The following is a 27,182-nucleotide window of genomic DNA, read 5'->3' as shown; positions in this document are numbered from 1 at the left end:
CATATTGACATTCCAAAACCATTTTCAGACAAAACTTAAGACGTCAACTCCACTCAAAAGCGAAGACCACTTAGCAATTCCAAGTGTTCTACTCCAAGCTTAGGTCACATTGAATAACGAAATAACAGCTGAACAATAATCTGATTAATGAGTTACTACTGGTATCATTTATTATGCAGATTGTGTAGCCACGGCGTGGGTGAGTTACATAGTCGGTTCAACTAAGGGTCACTTAGGGCTAAGTCAGTGTTAATTTATGAATGCCTGGTACTTTGTTGCTTGTTGCTCCTTTTATTTGATGTGTGATTAGGCTGTAAATAAGGGAGGGGTGCATTTTCTATGGCTTCGTAACGGTGTTATTGACGTCATCTTTGCTCTTTGAAATGATAGTGATGTTAATAGCTTTTTGGATTTTAGTATCAGAACATTTACAATCATCTGAAAGAAAAATGCTATTGATATTTGGATTGATCTAACAGATCATATCTGATGATGAAATATATGATTTAAGATGCTAAGAAGGAGCTATACTGATATTCAAATGTGAGATTTAACTCTGAACATAAAACACGTTCCAGATACAAAGCTATTCCATAAAATCTAACAAGCTCACCTTCCTCGTAAAAATCAAATAGACAGCCGATCGTTGCGGTTGAAAAATCCCGTAACCTACGCATCCGAAATCGGGGATCGCAACGATAAATATTACATACATTGCGCAGTCAGATACAGAAACTAATAAAACTCTACTGTTCAGGACGTAAACGGAATACAAAATGGTTGAAAGTTACACGGGTTCGTCGGGTTCCCACGGCCATATCATTTACGACTGCTGAAAGATATGTTAGGTTCTAAAATGGTTGTTACTTCACAAGGTTGCGGTTAAAGCAAATAACTAGACAGCAGTTTATTGATGGGAAATTGATTTCTATACCTTAACTCGCATCATGACATACCTACCTAAGTTTTGCAGATTACAGTCATTTAATCATGAAAGAGTTAAAAGCACCTGAGACAGTTGGAGTACTTTCGCACTTACAAACACGTTTCACCGTTCTAACACCATTGAATAAGGGAAAAAGTAGTGATGAAATAAAAGAAAATCGCGCTCATTTAACTCCCGAGGGCTCTCAAATTAGTGCCTCCGTTAAATGTAGGTACAGGGTATGAGCAAAGATCACATAATTATGACTGCAATTCATATGGTTTCATAATTATTCATGATGGTTTTCAAAATGAAACTGACGTTATTATTCTCTATCTGAAAGTTTCGCTGCGTGCACATTAGGAATGTCTGAAATCTAACTTTGAGCTGGAAATGATATTTTGAAATACGTTTCGAATCCAGACTTATAAAGTGCTAGATTTATGGCTGCAATATTCCTTGTAATATGCCACTTGTAGACGTTCTTAGATATCATATATTTGGCTAAAGAGATGATGATGTAGATTTAAAAGCAGTAGACTATTGTGATACTTTGGTATAACATGATTCGGTTTCTAAGTTCTATTTCGAAAGTCATCACAGTAGCTGATGTTTTGGTCAATCATGATATCGTTAAAAAAGGAATATTGATTTCAGCAATAGGCGACAATGAAGGGGATAACAATGCAAATAATGATTATAAAAATATAGTGAAAGAAAACCAGGTATTCGTTAAAAATAACCAAGTAGTCCATGGTGATGTAAATAATAGACTGCAGACGAACATTAAAGAATTCGTACTAACTATAAACACAAAAGTTTATTTCGCAAATAAAGAAGCTTTCAATGTACTGAAATGTTTGAATTTAAGATATTTATGTTTGGAAAGGAAAGTTTTTGAAGCCCGTCTTTTCGTTCAAGTAATGACACCGTAAGTGGGTTGCGTAACTTGTAATTCTGAAATATTCTTCACCGTCCAAGATAGATGGATGCGAGAAAGAAGTGAGGAAAAGATAAGGTCAAAGTTCAGTACTTAGAATTTGGTGAGGCACTTAGGTCTACATCTTAAATTGTTACTTCGAGTAGGAATAGGTTTTGAGCTTTGTGATATTCTTATGGTTATCAATGAGTCTTTTGTTTCGTAGTTAAATATGTTTGAGATGAAACTTACTTCCCTTTAGGTCTATAGTTTGGACTTACAAAACCAAGCACACATAACCCTCAAATGTTCTCCTTGTTTGATTTTGATATTAGGTACAACGATTAATTTTTACATTGAACAATTAACCAAAAACCAAATAAATGCGATAAACCCCGATTGCGTGCGATACCTCCATAATAAAACTATTTACTTACAGACGAATAAATCAAACAAAATTATTTGGTGGCATGAAGAATTTTAATTCCTCAAACGTATTTGTTACATGTGGGCAATATACCTACTGATATATAGTTAATGTGAAATAAACGACTTCTGAACATAACACGACCAACTAATATTGAACGGCTATTTATATTGTTGGGAAGTTTCTTGGCTTTCAATGTAGGTTGGGTCTACGAACTTTTTACTTAGATCCTGGTTAGTTTTGGACTATGATGAATTTATTTCGCCTTTAGTTTTGCCGACGTCAATTGTCTAAGTTTTTCTCTGCTCCAAAATACTAATGTGCAATTCAAGTAATTTAGTTTTGAACTTAAAACAGTTTGTAGAATATTGTAATTCTCTCTGTTCTTATTCTCAGTAGAGTTACTACGTAAGAACACTACTGCGAAAAACAGTTTTCTGCAAAAATCAACACGTTCCTGTGTTTCTACTTCAGTAAATATATTATGTAGCGAGAAGAAACATACGTGATTTCCTAGAAACGTTAGAAGCCACACAAGGAAAACACGTATTCGTTTTAAATATTTGTGTTACATTATATTATAACACAGCTTTGCTTGCTGTCAAAAGCAAAATGGTTTCTGATATGATAATATTATAAGTAAGATTAAGATGGTCCAAAAATATAACCTTGAGTAACTTAACAAACTACAAAGAAAAATCATTGTTTCTTGTTTTACTCTAAACAAGATAGTTATCGTGACTAATGATATAATTTGTCCACAGAAACAAGCTATGCTGGTACGGCAACTAGAGGAAGAACTAAGATTGCGCATGAGACAACCCGCTCCTGAATTACAACAACAACTGGAAGCCTTATTCTCCGAGAACGAACACCTGCAAAGAGAGATAGCCATATTGAGAGATACAATAAAGGTAACACAAAACATATACTAGCACTACATACAATAATTGGACATGTAATGCTCTGAGATTCAGAAATACAAAATTTACTTTGTGGTCATACGAGACTGGCTTACGTAACTTTCTAAACTAACGTGGACTGAGAAAGACAGTGATGCTACGCTACGAACAATCTTATTTAATATTTAACAAACCAATTTCATTTGCAAACAGGAACTAGAATTGAGGATTGAAACACAGAAACAAACGCTCCAAGCCAGAGATGAGAGCATCAAAAAATTACTCGAAATGCTCCAAAACAAAGGGATGGGTACGTAAATTAGTTAATTTGAATACTTTTGTATTTAACGTCTGCTGTGGCTGCTTAGCAGAAGTAAATCTTCCAATAACTTTCAGGTAAAGAAGAAGAACGCCAAATGTTCCAACAGATGCAAGCTATGGCCCAAAAACAGGTAACTGTCGCAACATTATACAGTGTGTCTTGTACGCATGTCATGGGTAGCAAAATTTCTAATGTGCATCTAGTGTTTTGAATGGTTTATTGGAAATTTTGTTACGCCCTGTAGTTATTTCCTGCACTGTGTAGCTTAGCTGTATTTTGTGCACGTCACTCTGCTTCCTTATGTATTTATGTATTAGTGTTGTGAACCACATGGGCGTTTTATTTTGTGATACCTTTATCATCGTCACTGTTTCTGTTAGAGTTGCTCTTGATAGTTTCATTTCATTCATTTCTTGACTCTTGAGCCGAATGTGACTGTCGCGACGCCTTTTTATGTACTAACTGATCAATCACACTCGTTGGCTTCATAAAAATCTTTCTCGAATCTCGCTTCTCACTCCCACGGTCTTTCAATACCTTTCTGTGACACTGTCAGAGCTTGAGTCCCGAGCACCAATTTACCTTTTTCTTATTTCCTTTTCCTGCCACCTACACGTCGACGATACAAAAACAAATATTTACTTAACTTTTTTAAATTTGATCCAAGACGTATTATGACTAATTCGGCCTACAACACAAAAATGAAAAACATAAAAAAATATATCGACACGAACACAAACTTAATCACGACATTGCATGTTTAGCAGCTCATTATGTCCCCGTCACATGAACCTTAGAGAAGACCGTCTCGTATAAATTTTATTGGACATTCAGTTTGAGCAATCATTGTTTTTAGAAGCAAAAATTTAATTTGTACCGCCTTCACCTGGGGCTGCGTCGCGTCGATGGCGATTAGTTTGTCGTGTGCCGCGACCGTGGCGGTTAGTCGCAGTAGCAGTATCGTGTCGCGTCCGACCGGCACGCAGCCCCAGCAGGCGCGACGAGACGCTCGCCGGTCGTAGGTAGGTTGTATGTTGAGCGGAGCCGCCGTCGGTGCGCGGCGGCGGGCGGCGGCGGCGGCTGACCGACTCGCGTGACTGGCAGGAGCTCAAGGCGACGGCGGACACGCTGCGGGCGCTGCAGGTGCAGCTGGAGCGCGCGCTGGCCGCGGCCGGCCTGCCGGGCGGCAGCGCGGGCGCCACGCTCACGGCGGTGCTCGAGACCAAGGAAGCGCGCATCGCCACGCTCGAGCGGCAGGTCGCCTTGCTCGAAGGCGAGCTGGCCGCGCTCGTGTCGCCGCCGCCGCCCTCGCTCGCGCCCTCGCACGCCTCGCTTTACGATAAGGCCGACCCTCCCTTCAAGAGACAAGTAAGTTTTCTGCTGAACGACGTGCGCGTGATGAAGGACGGGCGCCTCAGCGCGCCGCCGCCGCCGGCGCGGCCGCCGCGGCCCGCGCTGCGCTCGAGCCACGCGCATCCCCGCGCCTCGCCCTACTATAGTGCCACCACTCTGTGACTCCGTCGCCGACGACCGACGAGTACCGTGTCAATTTCTCGCTTTAAGTCCGAACTTAGCCGAAATCGTCGCCGACTGTGTTGACTCGTAATATTTTTATGTAAACTTGTTCGTTGTTAAAGCTATTTTTATTAAAATAAGAGGAATTATATTCTTGAAAGATGTCGATTTAAATATTTTTGTTAAATAGGGCCTTAGACAAAGCGAATATATAAATTTAGATGTAAATTGTATGGTTAGATGAAACATGTGAGGTTGATTACGTTGACACCAAAATTGACGATTTAGAGATAGACTGTTATGAAAATAAAGACTGTCGAGGTCGAATGCATCGAACGATATATTACCCTCATGGCAAGGTTTCTGTGAACCTCCTTGATCGTTTTCTGATTTGATCATGTTGTGCTTTCGGTGTTGATCGCAAGTCATCGTCCAGTACCAGCTCCAGCTTGTCCCGCGTCACCCGTCATCAACATCAACTAGCGTAGCCCATCACGACCCGACCTCTGTCATGTAGTGGTCATGTCTCATCAGACTTCTCACGTACGGTAGATAAGTGTATCACAACGTAGACGCCCGTGCATCTAACGATGTTAACTGTCGAACTACTTTTGGTACTATTAATTAATTAACTATATTCATTAGATATTGGATGACTGGAAAACTTTCTACCGACCCTCATCGAGGCTTCAGATTTCCATATTTATTAGTATTTAGTATAGAAAGTTTTCCAGATGTAAATATCCATTTACTATTTGATGATTCGTTACGATTTTTAAATATTTATATATGTCGATGAATACGATTTATGATTGCATGTCGAATATTTGAACGTGTGAGAATATCGAAATGTCTTCCATGGCACTGCTCTTATCTCGTGTTCAATATTATAGTGCTGGAAACATTTCGTGCCGTGTAACTAACTAACCAATATTGACATAAAAAGCTTGCGTCGCTTGTCATAACCTCGGTACTAACGTCACTAAGTTAACCAGTATATTTAACGATCATTTATGGATCAGTATTATTGAGTAGATTGAAGTTTTTAACATCAGTATCATTTCCGCCATCACTATTGCCTCCGTAGATAGTTTCTTTGGTTTATCTATTTGTGGAGTCTTCCATTTCTGGTGTTCTACTAACGATATGTTTGGATTTATCTAATTCTATACCGACTTTTGGATGGATGGTGAAATGATGAGCAGCTGGACGAGTTCCGGTTGGAGATCCAGCGGCGAGATCAAGAGATCCTGGCGATGGCCGCCAAGATGAAGGCCTTGGAGGAGCAGCACCAAGACTACCAGCGCCACATCGCCGTGCTCAAAGAGTCGCTCTGCGCCAAAGAAGAACATTACAGTATGCTGCAGACCGACGTAAGTTATCACGTTCTAACAAGCCAAACATCCTGTACATTCTCACATTATCTTGCTTACTGAGATAAAAAATCACACAAAACAAATCGAGTGGCACAAACACAATGAATATACAAGTAGTGACGCACTATCGATTTACATTGAAATACAGGACCTGCCTAACTCATGACTTTTTGTTAACTTCAAAATAGACAAAGAACTACTACCATGCACAGGTGGAAGAACTGAAAGCCCGGTTGGATGAGAAGAGTAGACTAGTGGAGAAGAAGACGGCGGCTGCGTTGTCAGCGACGCACGAGCTCGCTGAGCTCAGAGACCACTCCGAAATCAAGGATCGGAAGATCAACGTGCTGCAACGAAAGGTAAATAGGACATTCAAATGTTGGAGCGTACCGTAGAACTTAAAAGGTACTCTGTATAACAAAAAGGATTCAATATTGGGGGCAAAGAACTGAAACAAAATAAATATAGAATGCTACAACAAACACAAATGATGAATGATAGATCGTATCGCGTTGAAACTATCGCATAAATAAATTGAATCCTTTTTCTAACGTCAATTAAAATCAAATTAGTGATGAAATATTGTTGGTTTAAACGATTTTTTGCTATTCTATGTTGTATTTTACTGATAGCTAGACTTTGTTTGGTTATAAATATTTTAGTTACAACAAGCTGTAGTATTTTATGCACTTAAGACTGAATCTTCATTTACTTTCCGTATGTTTTGTGTTTGTATTTATTTAAGTCTATATATTATATGTAAAACATATTTTCTTTTGAATAATGTTTTATTTTCTTTGTATTAAATACAATCTCGTAGGTATTTGGGGAAAACTTCCACAGTTTTAGTATAAACATTCACGTTAAAGTCAAATATTTCACAAAAGTTATCAATTCCCCGCACAAAAGCATAAAAATGGCATATTTCTGTGAAATCGTGAACTGATTTCAAAATATGCATTCGATAATCGCTCAGTCGACTGCACTGATCCCATCACGATATAAGAACATTAACATCAAAGGGAAGCTATAGCAATCGAGTGGCGGTTCACCCGATTTGTGTCCATTTCGATTCTCCGATAGTCCGGATTCGAACACTACTGAATTATTAATGTACTAGGAAGCAGCAATACTAACAATTACCTTAATTCCTATTACCAGACAGTTCCATTTCGTTGGAACATTTCCTAATAACAGTTTACGAGTTACAAACAAATCGAATTGTATTCGGTTGCTTATCGATTGTAATAATTAGCACTCGATATAACTTCTACGTTGTTCAGCTTTTGTCTTACGTCTGTGTGGTATAAATAAAATTCTTGTAAGCAAAATTTAATTTCATTATCGCCAACACGAATACCTGCGTAGGTCGATACAGACTCTAATCCAATTAATTACTACTCAAATACGTGGCCCATTTAGTTGGTTAAAGCATTATAAGCTGTACCTTCCAGTATTTTGGATAATCTACCTAATTTTGAATACTCAGCGTTAAGCAACTCCATTGGTAGTTACGTTGATTGCTTGAATATTATTTGTATTATGTTTTGTAATTAGAACTATCTTATGTACTCGTTTAACAGTAATTATAATTATTGTATACCTATCTATTTATGTTTTATTTTGTGATCGTGTGTATTATGCTAGTGTTTTTTTAGTTTATTTTGTTCGTGTTTTATTTTGAAGGTAAGCTTGTTTTTTTTTTCTTTCAATATTTTATGTATTATTATATCTATTTGCACATTAAATTACACACTAATCTGAAATCGTTTTACACCCAAAAATGTTTTCAGATCGAAAACTTAGAAGATCTGTTAAAAGAAAAAGACAACCAGGTTGATATGGCTAGAGCTAGACTGAATGCCATGCAAGCTCACCACTGTTCTTCCGAAGGTGCGCTTTCCTCCCTAGAAGAAGTAATAGGCGATAAAGAGAAACAAATTCAACAACTCAGAGAACAAAGAGATCGAGCTGAACACGAAAAAAATGAAGAACGAGAGTTACACGAAAGAGAAATAGCTGAATACAAGATGAAACTCCATGCCCTAGAGAGTGAGGTTGAAAAACTTGGTGCTAGACTCGAAAGAGCTCAAGCTGAGAAAGACCGACTTGAGGCTAAGTTAGAAAGTTCACAATCAGAACTGGGCAAGTCCAAAGCAGAGTTAGACAAAGCAGCCAGCGAAGTCGGCAGGTCTGGGGCAGATTGGGAAGCAGCAAAACAACGCTTAGCTAGACTCGAACTCGAAAACGAAAGACTTAAACACGAACTAGAACGGTCTCAAACAACATTTGGCAGAAGCACTTTAACAACATCACAGGAATTAGACAGAGTGCAAGAGAAGGCTGATAAGAGTGCTGCGGAGCTTAGACGAACTCTTGCTGAGTTAAGAGTGACTCAAGCTGATGCAGAAAGAGCTAGATCAGAAGCTAGTGGACTGCAAGACAAACTAGAAAAGTCCCAAGGTGAAGTTTACCGTCTTAAGGCCAAGCTTGAAAATGCACAAACTGAACAAGACAGCCTGAAGGAAGAATATGATCGGTAAGTGATGTGACATTTAAACCAACTTCCCTTTAATATATTTTCCCTATAAACAAGCAAAATAATAGGTCGTTATCGTAAGACACTCCTCAAAGTTGAAGCACGCACTCACTTATTTATCTTCATCCAATATCGAAGAGTTAGCGAAACTTTTCTCGAGATGAGTCCCAACAAACACTTAAAGCTGTGTTTATAACTCTTTAGTTAAGGAACTCCTTATACGAGATAAAAATATCTTCATGTTTTTTTTATTAATAGGGTGCAATCATCAGTAAGTCGTCTGCATTCTGAGCGTGATAAGGCAGTGGCAGAGTTAGATAAGGCTAGAGAAGAGCTAGAACGAACTCAGGCGACTCTAGGCAAGGCCCAACTACAACAGGACAAGCTTCAAGCCGCACTTGACGCTGCTCATTCGGAGATTGACAAACTTCAAGAGAAACTCGATAAGGCTGCTGCTGAAGTTAGAAAGGTTAGTCCTTAGGATGATTTAATTTTTTTTAAGGGAAATTAACTATAGTTCGGCCATTCAGAGAATGCGTTCCTGACACGTCGCGATTGAACTGACGACGTAATAACATTCATTGATTATTGATATAATAATGTTGTTTTAATGCTCCTCAATTGTTAAAACGGTAAACAACCAGCAAAAATATTTTTATCGTAACTGCAACGCCATTGCAAAGTTACGTCGTCAGTTCAATCGCGACGTGTCAGGAACGCATTCTCTGAATGGCCGAACTATACTATTGTCAATTCTCATAACAGTCTAATAGAAAGAATAGGAAAAAAATGAGACATCGCAATATTTGGAGAAGGATTTGAAGTCATCATAACTAATAATGACGCTGAAAAAATCAACAAAATACCCAAGCTCTCAAAAACAAAAACTTACTCGAATTATTCTAGCCTACAATTATACGAAACCGAGGCTTATTTCATAAGCAGCACTTGAATTAAACACTTGTTATGGTTATGAATACTAAGTGCTGTTTTTCCGTCCACATTTTACAACAAAACTTCCCTTGGAAATAATTAAGTCATAACATTTAAAATGGTTACATTTTCAAAGTTAACAATTTCTTACTCGACCCTATAATAGTCTGGACTGGAATATAGGTTAACGGTCGCATATTAAGTAACAACTTTACTACCGATCAAAGAGTTGTTTTATGGCAGTTAAATCGTAGTAAGTCATAAAATACAATTTGTAATCACCATATTGTTCGTATTTCATATACTTTAACATACTCGATGATCGAACACATGAATAAAAGAAAAGAAAATTATGAAGAACAGATGAACCGTAGGAATATAAACGCAAAGATTTTAACAAAGCAGCCAAAACCCATAAACCTAGCTCAGTTAATTTCAATGCTAACAAAACATAAACATCTATCACCTTGGCTTATAAACTGAAAGCTGTCTAGTCTCAAAGCATCATGCTCGAGAAATTATCTGAAGTGTGCGCGTTTGATCATAAATTTTGTTCAAAGTGCGTCGAAAGCATTTATGGGTGGTTCTACATAAAGTGAGCGTGGTTGATGTAGAGTGCTAACAACTACTAGAGGTACATAACGTTGTACAGAGCTAGGCAAATCGCAGACTGCTCTTAAACTTACGTGGCTTGCATTAAACTCTTAGTTAGCTGGCGTTTAATGGGTAGCTCTTTTGTGTTAATACTTGATTATATTCGTACTCGGAAGTTTAGCGTTAAGTGGTTAAAATGCGGGCAACTTCTTTCTAATTTACACTCCAAACAATTTCAGTTTTTTCAAACCGAATATCAGTTTTTTTAACAAGTGTAGGCTGATCTTGACTGGCTGTTACGATTCATAATACTCGAATTACACTCGGTTGATGGTCTTAAATATGTACAAGGTCCATAGCATTTTATGTACTAGCCACAACCAGTCATATTTTCTAAAAGTTCACTAATGAAATAATTGTTAATGCAAAAGATGTTTATAACAAAACACCGGCATTATGATGAACTCTTCATCATCATCATCAGCCTATCGCAGTCCACTGCTGGACATAGGCCTCTCCAAGTGCACGCCACGATGAACTCTTATTTTAAAATTATAAGTAGTTACATATTTGGTCGCAATCCCACCGGATTACAAGGAATGACACCACCCAGCATAGCAGTTTATTTACTCTTTTTATAACTTCCAAAAAAATACCAGGTTCTCAATTCAGATATCTATGTCTTCTAGAAACACTTTTAATCTAAAGATCATCCCCCAATACCCAAAATTCAACACCACTATTTCAAAATCCCCCTTCCATTACCACAGTGTCAAGTGGACCGCGAGAAGCAAGCATACGACTTCGAGTCTCTGCAATCACAACTGGACAAGGCTCTGGGAATGTCAGCAAGGTTCGGCAAGGAGAGAGACACCGCGCAGATAGAGGCCGATAGATTCCACGACAAGTATGAGAAGTCACAGGTAAGATTTGACTGTACATTATGTATTTGAAGGTCCACTTTAGGGGGCTGCAGAAAAAAAAAAAATATTTATTAAAGGGTTTACCAACAGCTTCTGTGTAGATAATGCTTAGAGTACAGTTTCTGTTAATTTCTGTTAAATCTTACAAGTACTGGACAAAAATAAAGGAAGGAATTTCTTATTATTATTTTATTAGGTTAATGGCCAGTTTCATTGGTTACTGATAGCCTACGGGGAAGTTATCTGACACTTTTGATTTCATAGGTGTCGCGAAAAGCAATATCTGGTAGAAATTATAAGCAGCCTTTTATGGGCACATAGTGTTAACTATCAGATTATTATTTATTAGAGGATATGCCCAATGCTAACAACAATAACTTAAACATAAGTTAATTTATCTGACACTTTATCACTAACCAGTACAACCGGGCCTAAATTATGTATTAGAAGGTCTATTTCGGGGTCTTGAGGAAAAAAATTAGATTTAGAGTACTTTACAAAAATAACGTTAACAAGTTTTGGAAGGACACACTTCTCGTTAAGTAGGTACATTGTTTGCAAAATTTTCCAAAATAGCTAAACGTGGGAGTAATCTTATAATAGAAGTTCTAATTTACATAGATACCATCAGAAGTCGGCGTAAAAAAAGATCTGATTAGACCAATTTTTTCAAGTTAAGGTTTTATGATGTCATACAGTTTCTAACAGAATCATTTACATACATCTATCTACAAGATCAAAACTAAATCTGAAAACATCTTCACTATAGTCGAATCCAAATATAAAAACCGCAGTTCCCCTACAAAACTTAAAAATAAAATACTTACTGCTTTTCAACCTCTGCAACCAACGTCTGTTGATCCCAAAACGCGAGTGTACGTAAACGGAAACACCTGAATTATAAATGGAGGCAGTATAAAATTTAAACGCTAAATGTAGCCTTACTCTGGCGTGTTATAAAATGCAACTTCGAGAGCATTCGACGAGCTAAATATGGTAACTGCTTAACATTTTAGAGGATCTATATCTGGAGATTTTTTTTAAGATCCTACTATGTGCCGGGGCTGTGGGTCTATTCGAAAACGTTACCGCGTCCCTGGTACATAAAGGGCTTAAGAAGGCATGACATGGCGGGTTTAGTCAGTAAGAATCTGCTACTCCCTCATGCTTAAGAAGGCACATGGCGGATTTTAGTCAGTAAGAATATGATACTCCCTCACGCTTAAGAAGGCACATGGCGGGTTTTAGTCAGTAAGAATCTGATACTCCCTCACGCTTAAGAAGGCACATGGCGGGTTTAAGTCAGTAAGAATCTGATACTCCCTCACGCTTAAGAAGGCACATGGCGGCTTTTAGTGAGTAAGAATCTGACACTCCCTCACGCTGCACCGGGAGGAGTCATTTGGTGATTTCTCAAATCCAAAAAATGGATGTATGGATCTTTGTTGATTAACTAATTATATGTATATAGGAAAAATATATTGACTACTTTTTAACTACGAGCGGGAATTTCTGTTTGACATACTGGTTTTATGAAAGATTGAAATCACGAAGATTTATTGATAGGTTTTCCTTTACCACGACGCATTATTTCAAAGGCCAATAAAAGCTAAAGAATTCTTATAACTACCGCAATAAAACTACTCACAGATATTATCAGAAGGTACTTACATTAAATCTGAGAATCCAAAGAAATACCTATTATTACAGTATAAAATATTACATAATCCAAGGCCGTAGGAAAAGATATCATAAACATTTTCATCATTTCCCCCTTTATTTCCCCCTTAAATCGCTGCCAAAGAATTTTCCCATACAAATAGCAACCTTTGATATTATAACAAGAATTTTGTGAATAGTTTTCATTTCGAAAGCTCTTATTAACAAAATTCAAAACGCTCGACTAATTGGAGAATTTTGGATTCTCAAAATTGCTTGTAACGAGTTTTTCATTCATTGAGAATGAATGGAATGAACGGAAATCCATAGAGCTCTAGTTTCACGGCTGACACAAACGATATGCAAATTGGCGGGAAATGTTTGCTCTACGGTCAAACAGCCTTTTATCTATGGTCTTTACGGCCTGTTAACTGGCCAATTAGTTTTATAGTCTGTATCAATGGATGTACTTACGAAGGTATTTTCTTTTTGCGTTGTGTCAATGCCATTAACACTAATATTAAGATAAGCTAATTATATAAGAGGATTACATAAGAGCTTATTGAAACCGGGGTATACATTTTTTTCCAAAATAAGTGAATAAGGCAGCCCCAAGTGAGGCTAACTGTCCTTTCTTAGTCCTGTATTCTAAAACTAGTGAGCTACATACGAATAGAAAGGTACTAGTAGTAGATAAGAATACAAATACTACTGTGTAGCGTAATAGCGTTATTCAATATTCATTCAAATTAGCACATTGCGAGCTCGCCATGTCAACATGCTAGCTGAATCAATTGTTATCAACAACAGATATAATAGTGCTTTACCTAAATCTACACGAGTCAAATAACCTAAAACATGAACGTTCTAAACAACTCGAAAACAGACTATATTTTCTTCCTAGTTTACACAGTACATTGACACAGAAAATCCCGTTATAAATTACTATTCACAGTACTTCGGACTTTCTGAAACTGATAGTCGCCACTATAATGTCCTAATATAAATCATGACTGAAGATCTGTGGCGCCCGTCCGTCTAGACTGAGCCTTAAGTATGTAAGATAAGATGGGCCTTACTACAAAAACTTTAAACCCTGTTTTACACTTGTCTAATAAAATTTTGGCTGCAAAATGAACCGTATGTCAACGTCATAATTTGACATTTTTTTAGACAAGGCATAAACTGACGTTTAAAAGTTTTTGTGGTAAGACGGTTAGTGTCTTCCAGTTTTGCTTGCGTCCCGAGAAAACGGACTTTGCGCAACCGGATATGAAGTAGCTTTAGCCTTTCCTGATGAATAGGCTATCTAACACGTTGCTAGAATAGAATAGAATATCATTTATTTCTAAGTATATGGTACATTGAGGTTTTACACTGAATATTGTTTCACACACACTACCATTGCTGGTGTAGAAATATTTAGTTAACCATGCTTTAAAAAGAAAAAAAAATAATTATAAAAATGTCAAGTAAATTGAATCACAAAAAAAATGTATAAGTAAGTATATAATAGTAATTAGAAGTAGGTAACAATATTATTTGCGTCAAAAGGTAAAATATTAATTATAATGTTAGAAAGAATGTTACCTTTGAGATGACGGCAGACAGAAGAGTATGGAAGAAGAAAACATGCTGCGCTGACCTCAAATAAAATTGAGATAAGGGCAGGAGGATGGTTAGCTTTCACCCGCAGTTTTGCTACCAATCTTTTTACGCCCAGATATGGAGTACTTAGTGTAGTCGTGGTGGCCTAGTGGGTAAAGGACCAACCTCTCAAGTATGAGGGCGCGGGTTCGATCCCAGGTCAGGCAAGTACCAATGCAGCTTTTCTAAGTTTGTATGTACTTTCTAAGTATATCTTAGACACCATTGGCTGTGTTTCGGATGGCACGTTAAACTGTAGGTCCCGGCTGTCATTAAACATCCTTGGCAATCGTTACGGGTAGTCAGAAGCCAGTAAGTCTGACACCAGTCTAACCAAGGGGTATCGGGTTGCCCGGATAACTGGGTTGAGGAGGTCAGATAGGCAGTCGCTTCTTGTAAAGCACTGGTACTCAGCTGAATCCGGTTAGACTGGAAGCCGACCCCAACATGATTGGGAAAAAGGCTCGGAGGATGATGATGATATGGAGTACTTAGTGTACTTAAAAAATGTCCTCCGTAACACTGTTTCTTATCTATGCGGTCTCTGTGGTTGCCACGATCACTCAACCAAACTTCAGCATTTCAATATTAGTACTACAAATAATACAGATCTTAGGCGCCTGCCCGTCTAGACATTGCCTTACATAAGATGTTACGTAAAGAGATGACGGCTACATTGATCCGTGATTGAAATAGACCGGAGATACGAGAGTACCTATCTTCTGGTTTATTACGAGCTAGCTTGCATTGTAAATGAGGAGAATAGTGGGCGTTTGGTGTAAGTACTGAGATTTTTACATTTTAAAAGGAATAGCGAAATAATTATATTACTGATAGACTAAAAAAATATTAAGGTACCTGCCCATATAGAAAAATTTAATAAAATATTACTTCAGAATATGCCCCAATATCATGAAAACTAAACTACCAAAATATAATGGTAAAATATAATGGTAGTACATACAGTAAAAATAATCTAAATGGATATGCCATATGACCTGATAGATAAAACTGAGTATTTTGGTTCAAAACCCTAATTAATAAACAGTAGGTACCTACCAATTTTCCCGATATCTTTAGGAAAATTGCCAATTCTATTCTAACGTGGTAGGTCTACCTACAATTACCTGACAATGTAATAGTCACGCTATCTCGACAGACTTACTGTCGGGGTTTAATAATAAAATACCTACGTGATACACGAATACTGCGACTGGAATTATGGGTAGAAATACATAGAAAACTAATCAATCCATGATTTTGAAGAAATTATAGAAATGGCTTTGGTATTACTTGAAGGTGTTCCCATAGGCATCATCCGCGTCCTCTGAGAACTTCTATCGTTCGAGTAAGAAACAGTCACATAAAAGTCTATACAAAAAATTTTAATCAGTTGAGTCGTTAAATCCTGGTTTCACATGGAGCGACTGCCTGTCTAACCCTGTTACCTACCTGGGCAACCTGGCCTTCTGACTTCCCATAACGTCTGCCACAGATTTTCAAATGAAATCCCGGACCTAATATAAATTACCTTTCGAAACTCGGAAGAGCTCATCACGATAAGATCCCACCCATCCAAGAAACGAGTGCGCAAAGACTCGCTGAACCTTATGATCGATCAACCAGTGCTGCTATCTCTTAGCCACAAGCTCAACGTAGCATCTATACTTTATAATATTAGCTAGCTTATTCACACAATACTACAGTGTAGTCTGATTGTCTGGCATAAAATATTTATATAGCCGCGAAGGCAAAAATAGTAGATATCTGACCCAAATTCTCATCGAACGTCAGTATCAGTCGGATTCGATCGTTTATCGCTCGAATTGGATTGGAATCAGCTTTCCACTTAGCCTCAACGTGTTATCGATTGCTATACATTTTCTGAACAATTTTTAAAGAATCGATTCGAAGCCATATTGTATTTTTGATCTGACAGGCCGATAGCGTGATAGATTTTCTGCTGTTTGTGATTCGTTCGTTCAACTCTTGTCGTGTACATTTCAGAGCTTTTTCTAGTTGTATAAAGTGTTCATGATATATCGGGTGTGTCGTTCACAATCACATTAAATTCTATCGCATATACTTTATGATATTCTATGGCGAAATGTAAAAAAAATAACCTAATACATTCAGTGGTTTAGCCACAGGAGTCATTTTTCGTTTTTATAATTTACAACATCATGTGTAAAGCAGAGATAAAGTTAGGAGTACCTATCGAATGTTTTGATCAGTTGACAGCTGTCAGTTTTCAAGGGAGAATTACAGTTGTTTGTAATGACTGACTTTTATATGGTGTTCTAATTTTCGCACATTTTTATTCTATTTACTTTGTTTGAAAATTTTTTTTTTTTTATTTTTACGTATTTTTAGTTTTTCTTTGTATTAATCAACATATATTAACCAGTATATTAACGCATTTCATTTAATGTGATTATGAACGACACACCCGATATAACAGATTATGTACTGATCAAAACATTGCTAGTGCAAGATAAAGATTTGCCACTGATTTCAAATCAATTGCATCATATAGAATTTTGTGAACCCAATAAAATGAACACAAAAATAACGTACCTTCCTAATATTAAAGTCAATACGCAGAAAAATTAAGGAACTTATGAGAGAGATGGAACACATAAAAGAGTATGAAAGAAGAAAACATACAGCGCTGACCCTAAATAAAATTTTAAAATGCTGATGATTAGGTATAACGAAAAGAACGTTATATTCGTTTAAGAACTTAAATATCTAGGAACGTTGCTAATATTGTTCGCAATTTAGTCAAAAATAATACTAGAAAAAACAAGCCTACAAAAACAAAACACAAGCAGACGCCATAAACCCGCCCCGATCGTAAGTTCAAGCAGTATCAAAGGCTTTTATTCAGTATTTGTAGTACAATATTTATTGGTAGCAAACCTAGCTGACTATTCCTTGATATCGGCTTGACATGTAACTTTGGTGGCAGGATTCCAAAGAACTCTTGCCTACGTGGCTTGACTTGGAAATTTGGAACTATGCTCAATACATCTTGGGAACGGTATTTCATTTAGAGGTACGAGTCGGTATGCCGAAATGTCACTGGAACTTGGCTAATTAATGTAATAACTGGTTTTGGTATGTTATAGGTGTATTGCCGAATCTATTAGTATTGAAGTTGTAATTAGTTTAAAGTATGGCTAATACATGTCCATTAAATTAATTATTAAATGAAGTCGAGAAAAGGCGTTTCTATTTCGTACAAATTGAAAACCTTAAATCATTTCACGCGTACGTTGAACGACTTACAAGCCTAGGTCTTATAAAAGGAAGGGGTAATCTTGAACGTCAAGAACCTTAGGCCAAAACAAGGACAACTTAAGGATACATTTTCATGGCATAAAAGAAAAATAGCCCTGATACTTCAGAAACCACAATATTAGAAACCTGAAAAAAAACCAACACCACTTTAACCAAGCAAACACAACATAAAACCGCCCATTTCTTTCCAGGCCCTAGTAGCTCGTATACAAAAGGAACGCGATGCAGCGCTAGCCGAAGCTGCCAGCTGTCGCGAGCGAGCCGAAGCTGCGGCCGCGGCAGCTAATAGAGCAGCGAGGGACCGGGACAGTGCTACCACTGAGCTTGATGTGCTGAGGGAACGATGGGAGAAGGCGCATCAACAGCACCAGAAGTTAACGGTGAGGATAGAGTAACGCTGAGAAAATAAAGTCAAAGAGCTAGTACATACTACAAATACAAAAATACAAAAACATACTGGGCTCTCGGCGTTGCGCTGACCGCGCGTTGGTTTCAAAACGACCAATGTGTACCCGCTCTAAGACTCCATAAACGTCAGTGTTCTTAAAATAATGATTTACTTGTTAATGCTGTGATTAAAAATGAGTTTAGTTTAAACCAATTCCACCATCGAGGACAATGATTTACAATCTCCATATACCACTGTTTGGCATAACTATGGACTGTTAAAATCGGTTATGTACGGATCATGTACCAAATGAATTCATTATCGAGATATTACTTCCAAGAAATAATCTAGCAGATAGGTCTAACTGGCAGTTTGCCAGAGGATTTAATAGTCCGATGTCACTAAACTGAACATAAATTATATGATAATCAAAAGTTAGTGATGTACTACGTCGTGGTAAAAGCGTTTTATTTTGTTTCTAGATGGAACGAGACGATGCCGTAACCGAGCTAGAAATATTGAAAGAAAAGCTAGACAAAGCCCTCTATTCCACACAGAAAACAATCGAAGAAAAGGAGACTGCGCACAAAGAATACGAAAAAATGCTTGAGAAGTATGACAGGTATATTTTATTTTTATGTCGTCTTGTGTCAGGAATAACTTTGGTCGTAATATTTATACTGAAATCTGAATAACACGCAACGAGTATACATTTTCTATTTCCAGGTCACAAAACGAAATCTACCGACTTCAGAACAAGATAGATATTCTAGAAGCAGACAAAGATCGCATTGAAATGGAATTTGAAAAGCATGCGCATATAGCAACAAAAGCAAGGGAAGAACAACGCAAAACGCAAGACGAACTCGCAAGATTACAAGAAATGTACGATAGGGCGTCTCTCCAACTTGGTAGGACTAAAGAACAGGAAGAAAAAGCCAAGGAAGACATGGATAGGTTAAGTGTTGACATCGAAATGGTGCGAGATCGTTACGAGAAGAGCCAAATCGAACTCAGAAGGTATCAGGCCGAAAAAGAGAAATTAGTTGCGGATAACGAACGTCTTCAATTCGAATATGACAGGGCAATGACGCAGTGCGGTAAAGCGCAGGCTTCCAATGAAAAGACGCAAGAGGAAATGGCCAGAGTGCAAGTAGAACTTGAAAAAATGTATGACAAGCATGACAAGGTAGCCGCTGAACTGAGGAGAGTGCAAGCTGAACTTGATAAGGTGAAGCAAGATGCGAGTGGCGCGAGGGAAGAAGCTGAACGATATGCGGCCCGATACGGAAAGTACCACGACACTAAAGAAGAACACGAGAGGACTAAATTGGAGGTGGAACGACTGCGAGCACGGTTAGAGAAGACCACACTAGACCTGGAACGAGCGCGGAAGGCTGAGGAAGAAGCATCCCGTCTACGTTCGGAGCTCGAACGCGTTGAAGCTGTCCGAGGTAAATACCAATTCGAACAGGACAAGTGGACTAACGAACTGAACAGAGTGCAGGCGGAGCTCGACAAACAACACGAGCGCTACGAAGCGGCGCAAGCAGACATACAACGTCTGCAAGCCGAGAAGGAGCAAGCAGAGACCAAGCTACACGAGATGAACATCCAACTGGAACTGTCCAAGAGCGAAGTCACTAAACTCAGTGCAACGTTAGAAAAGCAGCGAACAGACCTAGAACGCGCTCATATTGAGTGCGAGAAATTCAGAGACCGATGCGAGAAACTCAAACTGAGGTCAGAACAACTGGATAAGGACAACGAACGGCTTAAAGGAGAACTGCAACAGATTGAGAGGATGAAGCTCCAAGCGGTCGCCGGAGACAAAGCGAGGACCGAAGACAGGCTCGAAATCGAGCGTCTTCGTGATAAACTCGAGAAAGCAATACAAGCTAGAGATTCTACTGAAATGGAGGCCGGCCGTTTGGCGAAGGAACTCGAAAAGTCTCAGATGCATCTTTCGAAATATCAGGAGACCAATGAATCGACTCGTGTTGAGTACGAAAGGATGACGAACGAATTAGGACGAATGCACGAGCGTCTTGAACGAACTATCTTGGAGATGAGACATGTTGAACAGGAACGAGATCAGCTGTTACAAGAGATACACAACATGAGATTCAATGTGGACCAACAACAGCGAACATTGGACCACCGCACGCAAGAGACTTTAGTGAAACTGCAGCAAGAGCTCGCTCAGTCCGTACGCGACAGAGAGAAGATGGCGTCTATACTAGAACAGAGAGACAAACAAGCAGACGCTATAGAAAAGCAGATCGTCAAACTAGAAGCCGATACAAAGCAACTGACAATAGAACGCGACCAACTAGTCGCCCAACTAGAAAAGTCTCAAGACATGCTCGTAAACTTCCAACGGGAACTAAACGCTTCCGAGGCCGAATTACAAAAACAACGCGAAGAAGTGCGCCGAGTGAAAGAAGAACAGCGTAAAATGGCGCAAGACACGGGCGGCGCTAAAAGCGTCATCGAAAGCCGGGACCGCGAAATCGCTAAATTGCAACAGCAAGTGCAAGCGGTTACTAAAGAGAAGGATACAATTAGACAACGAGCGGAAAAGGCTGAGAAGGAAGCGCAGAAAGTTGGGGAGATTGAGAAGTGGAGGGCTGCGGTCGAGCAGGAGAAGTCGAAGGCTATTGCTGCGGAGAGGGCTCTGGCGGAGTGTCAGCAGCGGTTGCAGAGTGTGGAGAAGCAGTTGGCGGCGGCGCTGGCTGCGTCGGGCGGCGCGGCGCGGGGCGGCGAGGCGCTGGCGGCGGCGCAGGCGGAGGCGCGGGCGCACGCGGTGGAGCGCGAGCGCTGCCAGGCGCAGCTCGAGATGCTCGTGCAGGAATTGGAGAAGAGTCAGGTCAGTTGGAGGATCGCCCGGCGACTAGCCCACACGGTATCAATCGATTTGTGTTCTGTGTGCTTGTTGATACGTCCATTTGTCCCAATCAGCTTGGTGATTTCTGTAAAATTTTCAAAAAGATTAAATACACGTAATACATTTAATTTCATTCCTCAAAGATGATATAGATAGATAAATAATGTACACCAATTAAAATACAACAATTTTGAAGTCATGACACAATGTTAACGATTCGTGGATTTGATCCACGAAAAATAAGCAAGATCGCAAGAAGCTTCTTAGCATGATAATACCTAATGCAAACGAGTGGATATCGACAAAAAAATTAAGTAGTGATGACTGTTACTGATGAGTTTCACGTACTGAAAATGTCATTTCTAGAGAGCTGACTAAAAATTGAGAGGAATTCGGAAAAGGGCTAGTTGGGCTTAATGGACGTATATATAATGAAATTAAAGTGGTTTTACCAAAAGAGATGACAAACTCGATTGAACCGCAGCGAGTGTACGTTGTCCGCTTATCATTGCACCGGTGTAACGAGTAGATTGTTTTATTTGATGTTCATTGTTTTTGTTGGATCATCGCCGGTCGTCATTGTCGTTGTATAGTTTAGCATGTCACCCAGGCCCGCTGGGCATCCTCCAACCCCTCATTGTTCGTATTTATTTTATTAGTTTCATCATCGCAGTGTTTAATCAAAGGATTATCATGGAATGTATTTATGTTCGGAGCAAATTGTTGCACCATACATTTTCCAAGTCACCGCACCGAATGCAACCCTACCCGTTCGAAGGTGGAAATGTCGGGTGCAAGAAAATTGCAATAAACGCTTCATTGTTAATAAAAATTGTTAATTTTATTCGTCTTTTTTCAGCCGTTCGCTACTGTACTGTGTATATTTGCAAACTTTTCATTGTTCGTTCATCTCAATAAATATATTTTGGAAGGAGATCGTAAAATTGTTTGGCTGCGACTGAAATATATTTTGCCGAGTTATTTGTAAGATAAAGTTTCGCTTGTTGGATTGACTTTTGCAATCTTGATATATCTAGCTTCTTAAGCTTATGTAAGAGTGTTGGAGTTGCCTTTCTTCTTGCTGTTGTTTTCCTTAACGTGGTTATTTTCCGAAACAGCTCGATCTTCGAGAAGCGACGAAGAAGCTTCAAGCGGCGGGCGCGCAAAACGCCAAAGCTGGGGAAGACACAGCCCAAGCTAAGAAGCAACTGCAAGAGGAATTTAAGAAATTGGACGACGCGAGGAGACAGTTCGAGGAGCAGAGAAGAACAGTGGAGAATAAACGGAAAGACGTGGAAGAAAAGGAGAAAGCGCTGGCAGAGTTAGATCGACAGTTGAAGAAGAGGAAAGAGCAAATGGACCAAATGGAAGCATCTTTGAGGAAGGTGAGAATATGACCATATCATCCAGTAAAATGCTAATTGAGGGTTTTCTTGCAAGATTACCTGGTCACTTCTGAGTTTCCCAAAAAGTGCTTATTATGTTTCCTATCAAATCAGTTTTTGAACGGACAAGTTTTGAATCCTCTCTTCTCGTTCGTCCCCAGGCCGGCGGCAGCACAGCAGCGGTATCAGACTTGAACCGCAAACTCTCAGACTCGCAGAAGGACGCAGACCAACTGAAGCAGCAACTCGACCAAACCAAGGAGGAGGCGCAGCGCCTCACGGCCGAGACCGAGCGCCTGCTGCAGCTCGTGCAGATGTCGCAGGAGGAGCAGGCGCAGAAGGAGAAGCAGATCATCGACCTGCAACAGTGAGTACTAGCAGACACTAGCACTGCCCAGCAGAGACAACAAACCAAGGAGGAGGCGGCATTTTAAAAGGAGCGACTGCCCTATCCGACCTCCTCAACCCAGTTACCCGGGCATCCCAATACCCCTTGATTAGACTGGTGTCAGAATTACTCGCTTCTGACTACTTATAACGACTGCCAAGGATGTTGAAAGGCAGCCGAGACCTACAGTTTAACGTGCCATCCGAAACACAGTCATTGGTGACTAAAATATACTTAGAAAGTACATACAACCTTAGAAAAGTTGCATTGGTACTTGCCTGTCCTGGAATCGAACCCGCGCACCCATACTTGAGAGGTTCGCTCTTTACCCACTAGGCCACCACGACTCTCAAGCCCGAATTCATGGACCAAAAATAAAGCATCAACCACGATGTACAAAAATTTACTTGAATCATATTTAAAACGACAGTCAAGTCACTATTGCAAATGGTTTCCCTTTTATTTCCAGGTCTGTTAGAAATCTTCAAGCCAAACTGAAAAGTCAGCAGCAAGCACAAGCACAAAGAGAAGAGGTATGTTTTGTTATTTTTATTGTTAATGAATCCTCTAATCTATTTGCATTCAATATACTTACACAAGAAGATATTCATAAAGTAAATTATTTAAAAGTTTTACGAATTGGATACTCAAAGCAAAGTATGCATGAGTCTGATTGTGATAATTTGATAAATTTAAAATTTCACAGAAGTAAAAAATAAGGAGTCTTTACTAAAGCCTGATATTATGATACTTATAGCTACTATCATACTTATAGCTAATAATTAATGATGACATTGAAAGATATCTCATATTGTGACTATCATACTTATAGCATGTAAAGTGACTAATAAATTAATGATGACGTTGAAACAATTTTTGTAGCTGTTGAAGTTTTAAATGATAACGAAAAAGATAATCTTTTTGACAGTGCCAATGCTGCCTTTAAACAGAAAGCAATCAACCTTAAATTCTATGAAATGTATTCACCCATTTAAAACTTTAACATTCTCTATAGTATTATAGGACAAGCATGTACTAACCAACTAACATTTTCTGTTCCACGCAGGCCGGACCCGCTGGCTTCCTCAAAAGCTTTTTCTAAGTTAGTCCTTCGCACCAAGACTGTCGTTCATTTATTTGCTCTTTTTATTTAAACGTTTTTCTTTAACTGTCGTTCTAACGTCGCAAGACATCCATTCCACGTCTTTCGGTAATATCACTCGTAAGCTTTACAAAACGCAATTTCGTATTAAGTAATGTTATCGATATTTATATTGAATATTTATAACAAAGTGTTCAGATAATAATATTGATCTCTTGTTGAACTCCGGTCCGTACGGGTCTCCTCGCTCGTACCATGTAACTGCACACAATAACGATAATTATTAGTTTAGCGATAATTTAAGTGATGTTTAAAAACAAATAAATAATCGTGGTGTTCAGCGGGAATTATTTTTTAAGTAATAAAAAATAACAATATTGTAAAACTGTTAAGTAAACATGTATCTAGATAGATCGAGTAAGTTGTCCACTAGTCGATGTTACCCAGCTTTCAATCTTGTTATGCAAAATATCAATTAACTATAAATAAAACGAAATCTATGTTGACCTTTCTCGAGTTATTTTTGAGTTTATATTGTTGATGAGAATTTTGTTGTTGAAGTAAAACTTATTCGTTTTTATTGATTTTTGTTTTGTTTGTTATTTATTTTGATGTTTGGACCCCACACGGTAGGATCTGACGCGCGCGAGACAGAGCGAGCTCGCCGCCATGACAGACCTACAGACCACGCTGGCGCAGAAAGACCTACTCGCTACTAAGTTGGAAGAGAGCAAAATGAAAGTCATAGATCTAGAGATCGAGCTCAATGAATCATCGCTTATATTATCAGAAGTGCTTAAAATGCCAGACGGGCCAGATATGAATAACATTAAAAGAAGTAAAAGCTTTTTCGAGTTGCAAAAGAGTGGTAAGGTAGTGGATAGGCTTGACAAGTGCAAATATAGCAGGAGTGATAATGACTTAGACAAAATGCACTATAAAGACAAGAAGAAAGAACCACCGGACTTGAGTAAGTTGACGAGAAAGATATTTGATTTGACGAAGGAGATTGGTATAAAGAATTCTAAGTTGATAGAACAGCAAAGATGTATTTCAATATTAGAAGAGGCGTTGAGAGAAAATAACAATATAGCAGAATTTGAACAGTTACTTGCAGTCGTAAGGAGTAAAGATGAAAGAATCAATGAGTTAGAAAAGTTTGTGAATAAGAAATGTGGCTCAAGCCCAAGTGACTGTAAAGATAAGAAAAGAATATTAGAACTAGAGGAAGCTTTGAAGGAATCGGTTTTGATAGCGGCAGAGAGAGAGAAAGTATTCTATGAAGAAGAACAGAGAAGAATTGAAACATTAAGAAAGGTAAGATATCACTTTTAAACGAATATCCCAAACTTCTCTATCTCATGTCACGCCTTAATAATAGCATAATCTATTTACCGAAAAATTATACAAATACCGAGTGACTTGAAAGAAGATGTCCATACGTATAGACAAATAAGGCATTCTTAGAATGAAAAATAGAGATTTCATTATTTTTCTCTAAAACACTTTTGACACAAATACAAATTGCAGAATCTTTGCCGAAGATGCCATACTTATATATGTAGAACGAAAAGGCACGCATTCCCAGAACGAACAATAAAGATTTAATATTTTACCTTAAATTATTGTTAAAAATTGCAGACCTTTTAGACTCAATTTAGATTACCTACCCAAATCTAATCAATACCAACGGAACCAAAAATAAATACACTATAGTTCGGCCATTCAGAGAATGCGTTCCTGACACGTCGCGATTGAACTGACGACGTATAGTTCGGCCATTCAGAGAATGCGTTCCTGACACGTCGCGATTGAACTGACGACGTAACTTTGCAATGGCGTTGCAGTTACGATAAAAATATTTTTGCTGGTTGTTTACCGTTTTAACAATTGAGGAGCATTAAAACAACATTATTATATCAATAATCAATGAATGTAGTTACGTCGTCAGTTCAATCGCGACGTGTCAGGAACGCATTCTCTGAATGGCCGAACTATAATAACATTCATTGATTATTGATATAATAATGTTGTTTTAATGCTCCTCAATTGTTAAAACGGTAAACAACCAGCAAAAATATTTTTATCGTAACTGCAACGCCATTGCAAAGTTACGTCGTCAGTTCAATCGCGACGTGTCAGGAACGCATTCTCTGAATGGCCGAACTATAATTCTCAAAAACGAACTTTCAGATGGGCAAAATGGAACAACGCATTCGTTCCCTTCAGAACGCTTCAGCACTGAACTGCGGAACTTGCTCGTCAGTGCTGAAGCGCTTGAAGCGGCTGGAAGACGCACTGCAACACTGCCAAGCTAACAGGGACCATATATTGCGACAACTATCGCATCTCGTGTAAGTAACTATTTCTTAATATGTATATGTAGTCACGTTTATAACGATGTTTCTTGACATATATTATTCCTTGTTACTTCATCCAAAGTTTTCATCTAAGATAAGATAAATATTAAAGTCAATTATTTAAAAAACTTTTTGAAAAAGTACTGATTTTCAGCCAGAAGGTCAAAAACAAGGACAGCCTTCAAAAATGGCTCTTCACCAGTTTTTTGTGTTTTTCTGCATCTATACCCATACTAAAGTTCAGCTTACTTATTATCATAAAGATGTTGGCTCTTCATAATATACTTTGAGATGTTTCATAATGTTCAAAATGAGAGCAGAAAAAATCTCGACTCAAAGACTAGTGCGGAACAAAATATACTAACAAGATATATAATTATTTTTAGTCAAGACGTGCTGGAAGGTGCAATTAGCGAGAAAGATACCCAGATAGCCGAGCTGGAAGTGAAGGGAGTACTCGACGAGAGCGATACCAACCGATACGATACGCTCAAGGAAGAGCGGGACAGACTGCTCAATAGGCTTAAGACAGAGGTAAGTTAAACATCGAACAAAACACAACATATTTTCATTATGGTCCTGAACTCTAAAGATCTAATTTAATTTGAAGAAACATGATTTATACATAAAGATATGTGAACCAATAGACCACATGAAGTTTAGCTTTCTATTGCCCTTAACTTTTTGT

The 27,182-nt window shown here is 38.5% G+C and overlaps 1 protein-coding gene across 3 annotated transcripts in view; it reads left to right on the top strand.

Annotated features, from left to right (window-relative positions):
- Positions 1-27,182, top strand: part of LOC124642143 (myosin-9-like) — a 59,854-nt gene that overhangs the window by 30,819 nt on the left and 1,853 nt on the right. The window contains exons 2-19 of one of the 3 annotated variants that reach the window (XR_006985741.1): positions 3,036-3,185; positions 3,387-3,483; positions 3,570-3,625; positions 4,600-4,863; positions 6,216-6,383; positions 6,575-6,745; positions 8,180-8,925; positions 9,184-9,394; positions 11,223-11,375; positions 18,176-18,364; positions 18,855-18,994; positions 19,099-21,241; positions 22,378-22,644; positions 22,806-23,011; positions 23,502-23,565; positions 24,099-25,451; positions 26,328-26,488; positions 26,881-27,028. Coding sequence is in view for 2 of the 3 variants with exons in the window: in XM_047180454.1 (XP_047036410.1) it covers positions 3,036-3,185; positions 3,387-3,483; positions 3,570-3,625; positions 4,600-4,863; positions 6,216-6,383; positions 6,575-6,745; positions 8,180-8,925; positions 9,184-9,394; positions 11,223-11,375; positions 18,176-18,364; positions 18,855-18,994; positions 19,099-21,241; positions 22,378-22,644; positions 22,806-23,011; positions 23,502-23,565; positions 24,768-25,451; positions 26,328-26,488; positions 26,881-27,028 (6,018 nt within the window). In the remaining variant the exon portion in view is untranslated. The remainder of the gene's footprint in view (positions 1-3,035; positions 3,186-3,386; positions 3,484-3,569; positions 3,626-4,599; positions 4,864-6,215; positions 6,384-6,574; positions 6,746-8,179; positions 8,926-9,183; positions 9,395-11,222; positions 11,376-18,175; positions 18,365-18,854; positions 18,995-19,098; positions 21,242-22,377; positions 22,645-22,805; positions 23,012-23,501; positions 23,566-24,098; positions 25,452-26,327; positions 26,489-26,880; positions 27,029-27,182) is intronic. The other 2 variants (XM_047180455.1, XM_047180454.1) reach the window with 2 other exon arrangements.

This window comes from Helicoverpa zea, chromosome 24, assembly GCF_022581195.2.
Source record: "Helicoverpa zea isolate HzStark_Cry1AcR chromosome 24, ilHelZeax1.1, whole genome shotgun sequence".
NCBI lineage: Eukaryota > Metazoa > Arthropoda > Insecta > Lepidoptera > Noctuidae > Helicoverpa > Helicoverpa zea.
The sequence above is the reverse complement of the archived record's forward strand: the minus strand, read 5'-3'. Positions and strand labels throughout refer to the sequence as shown.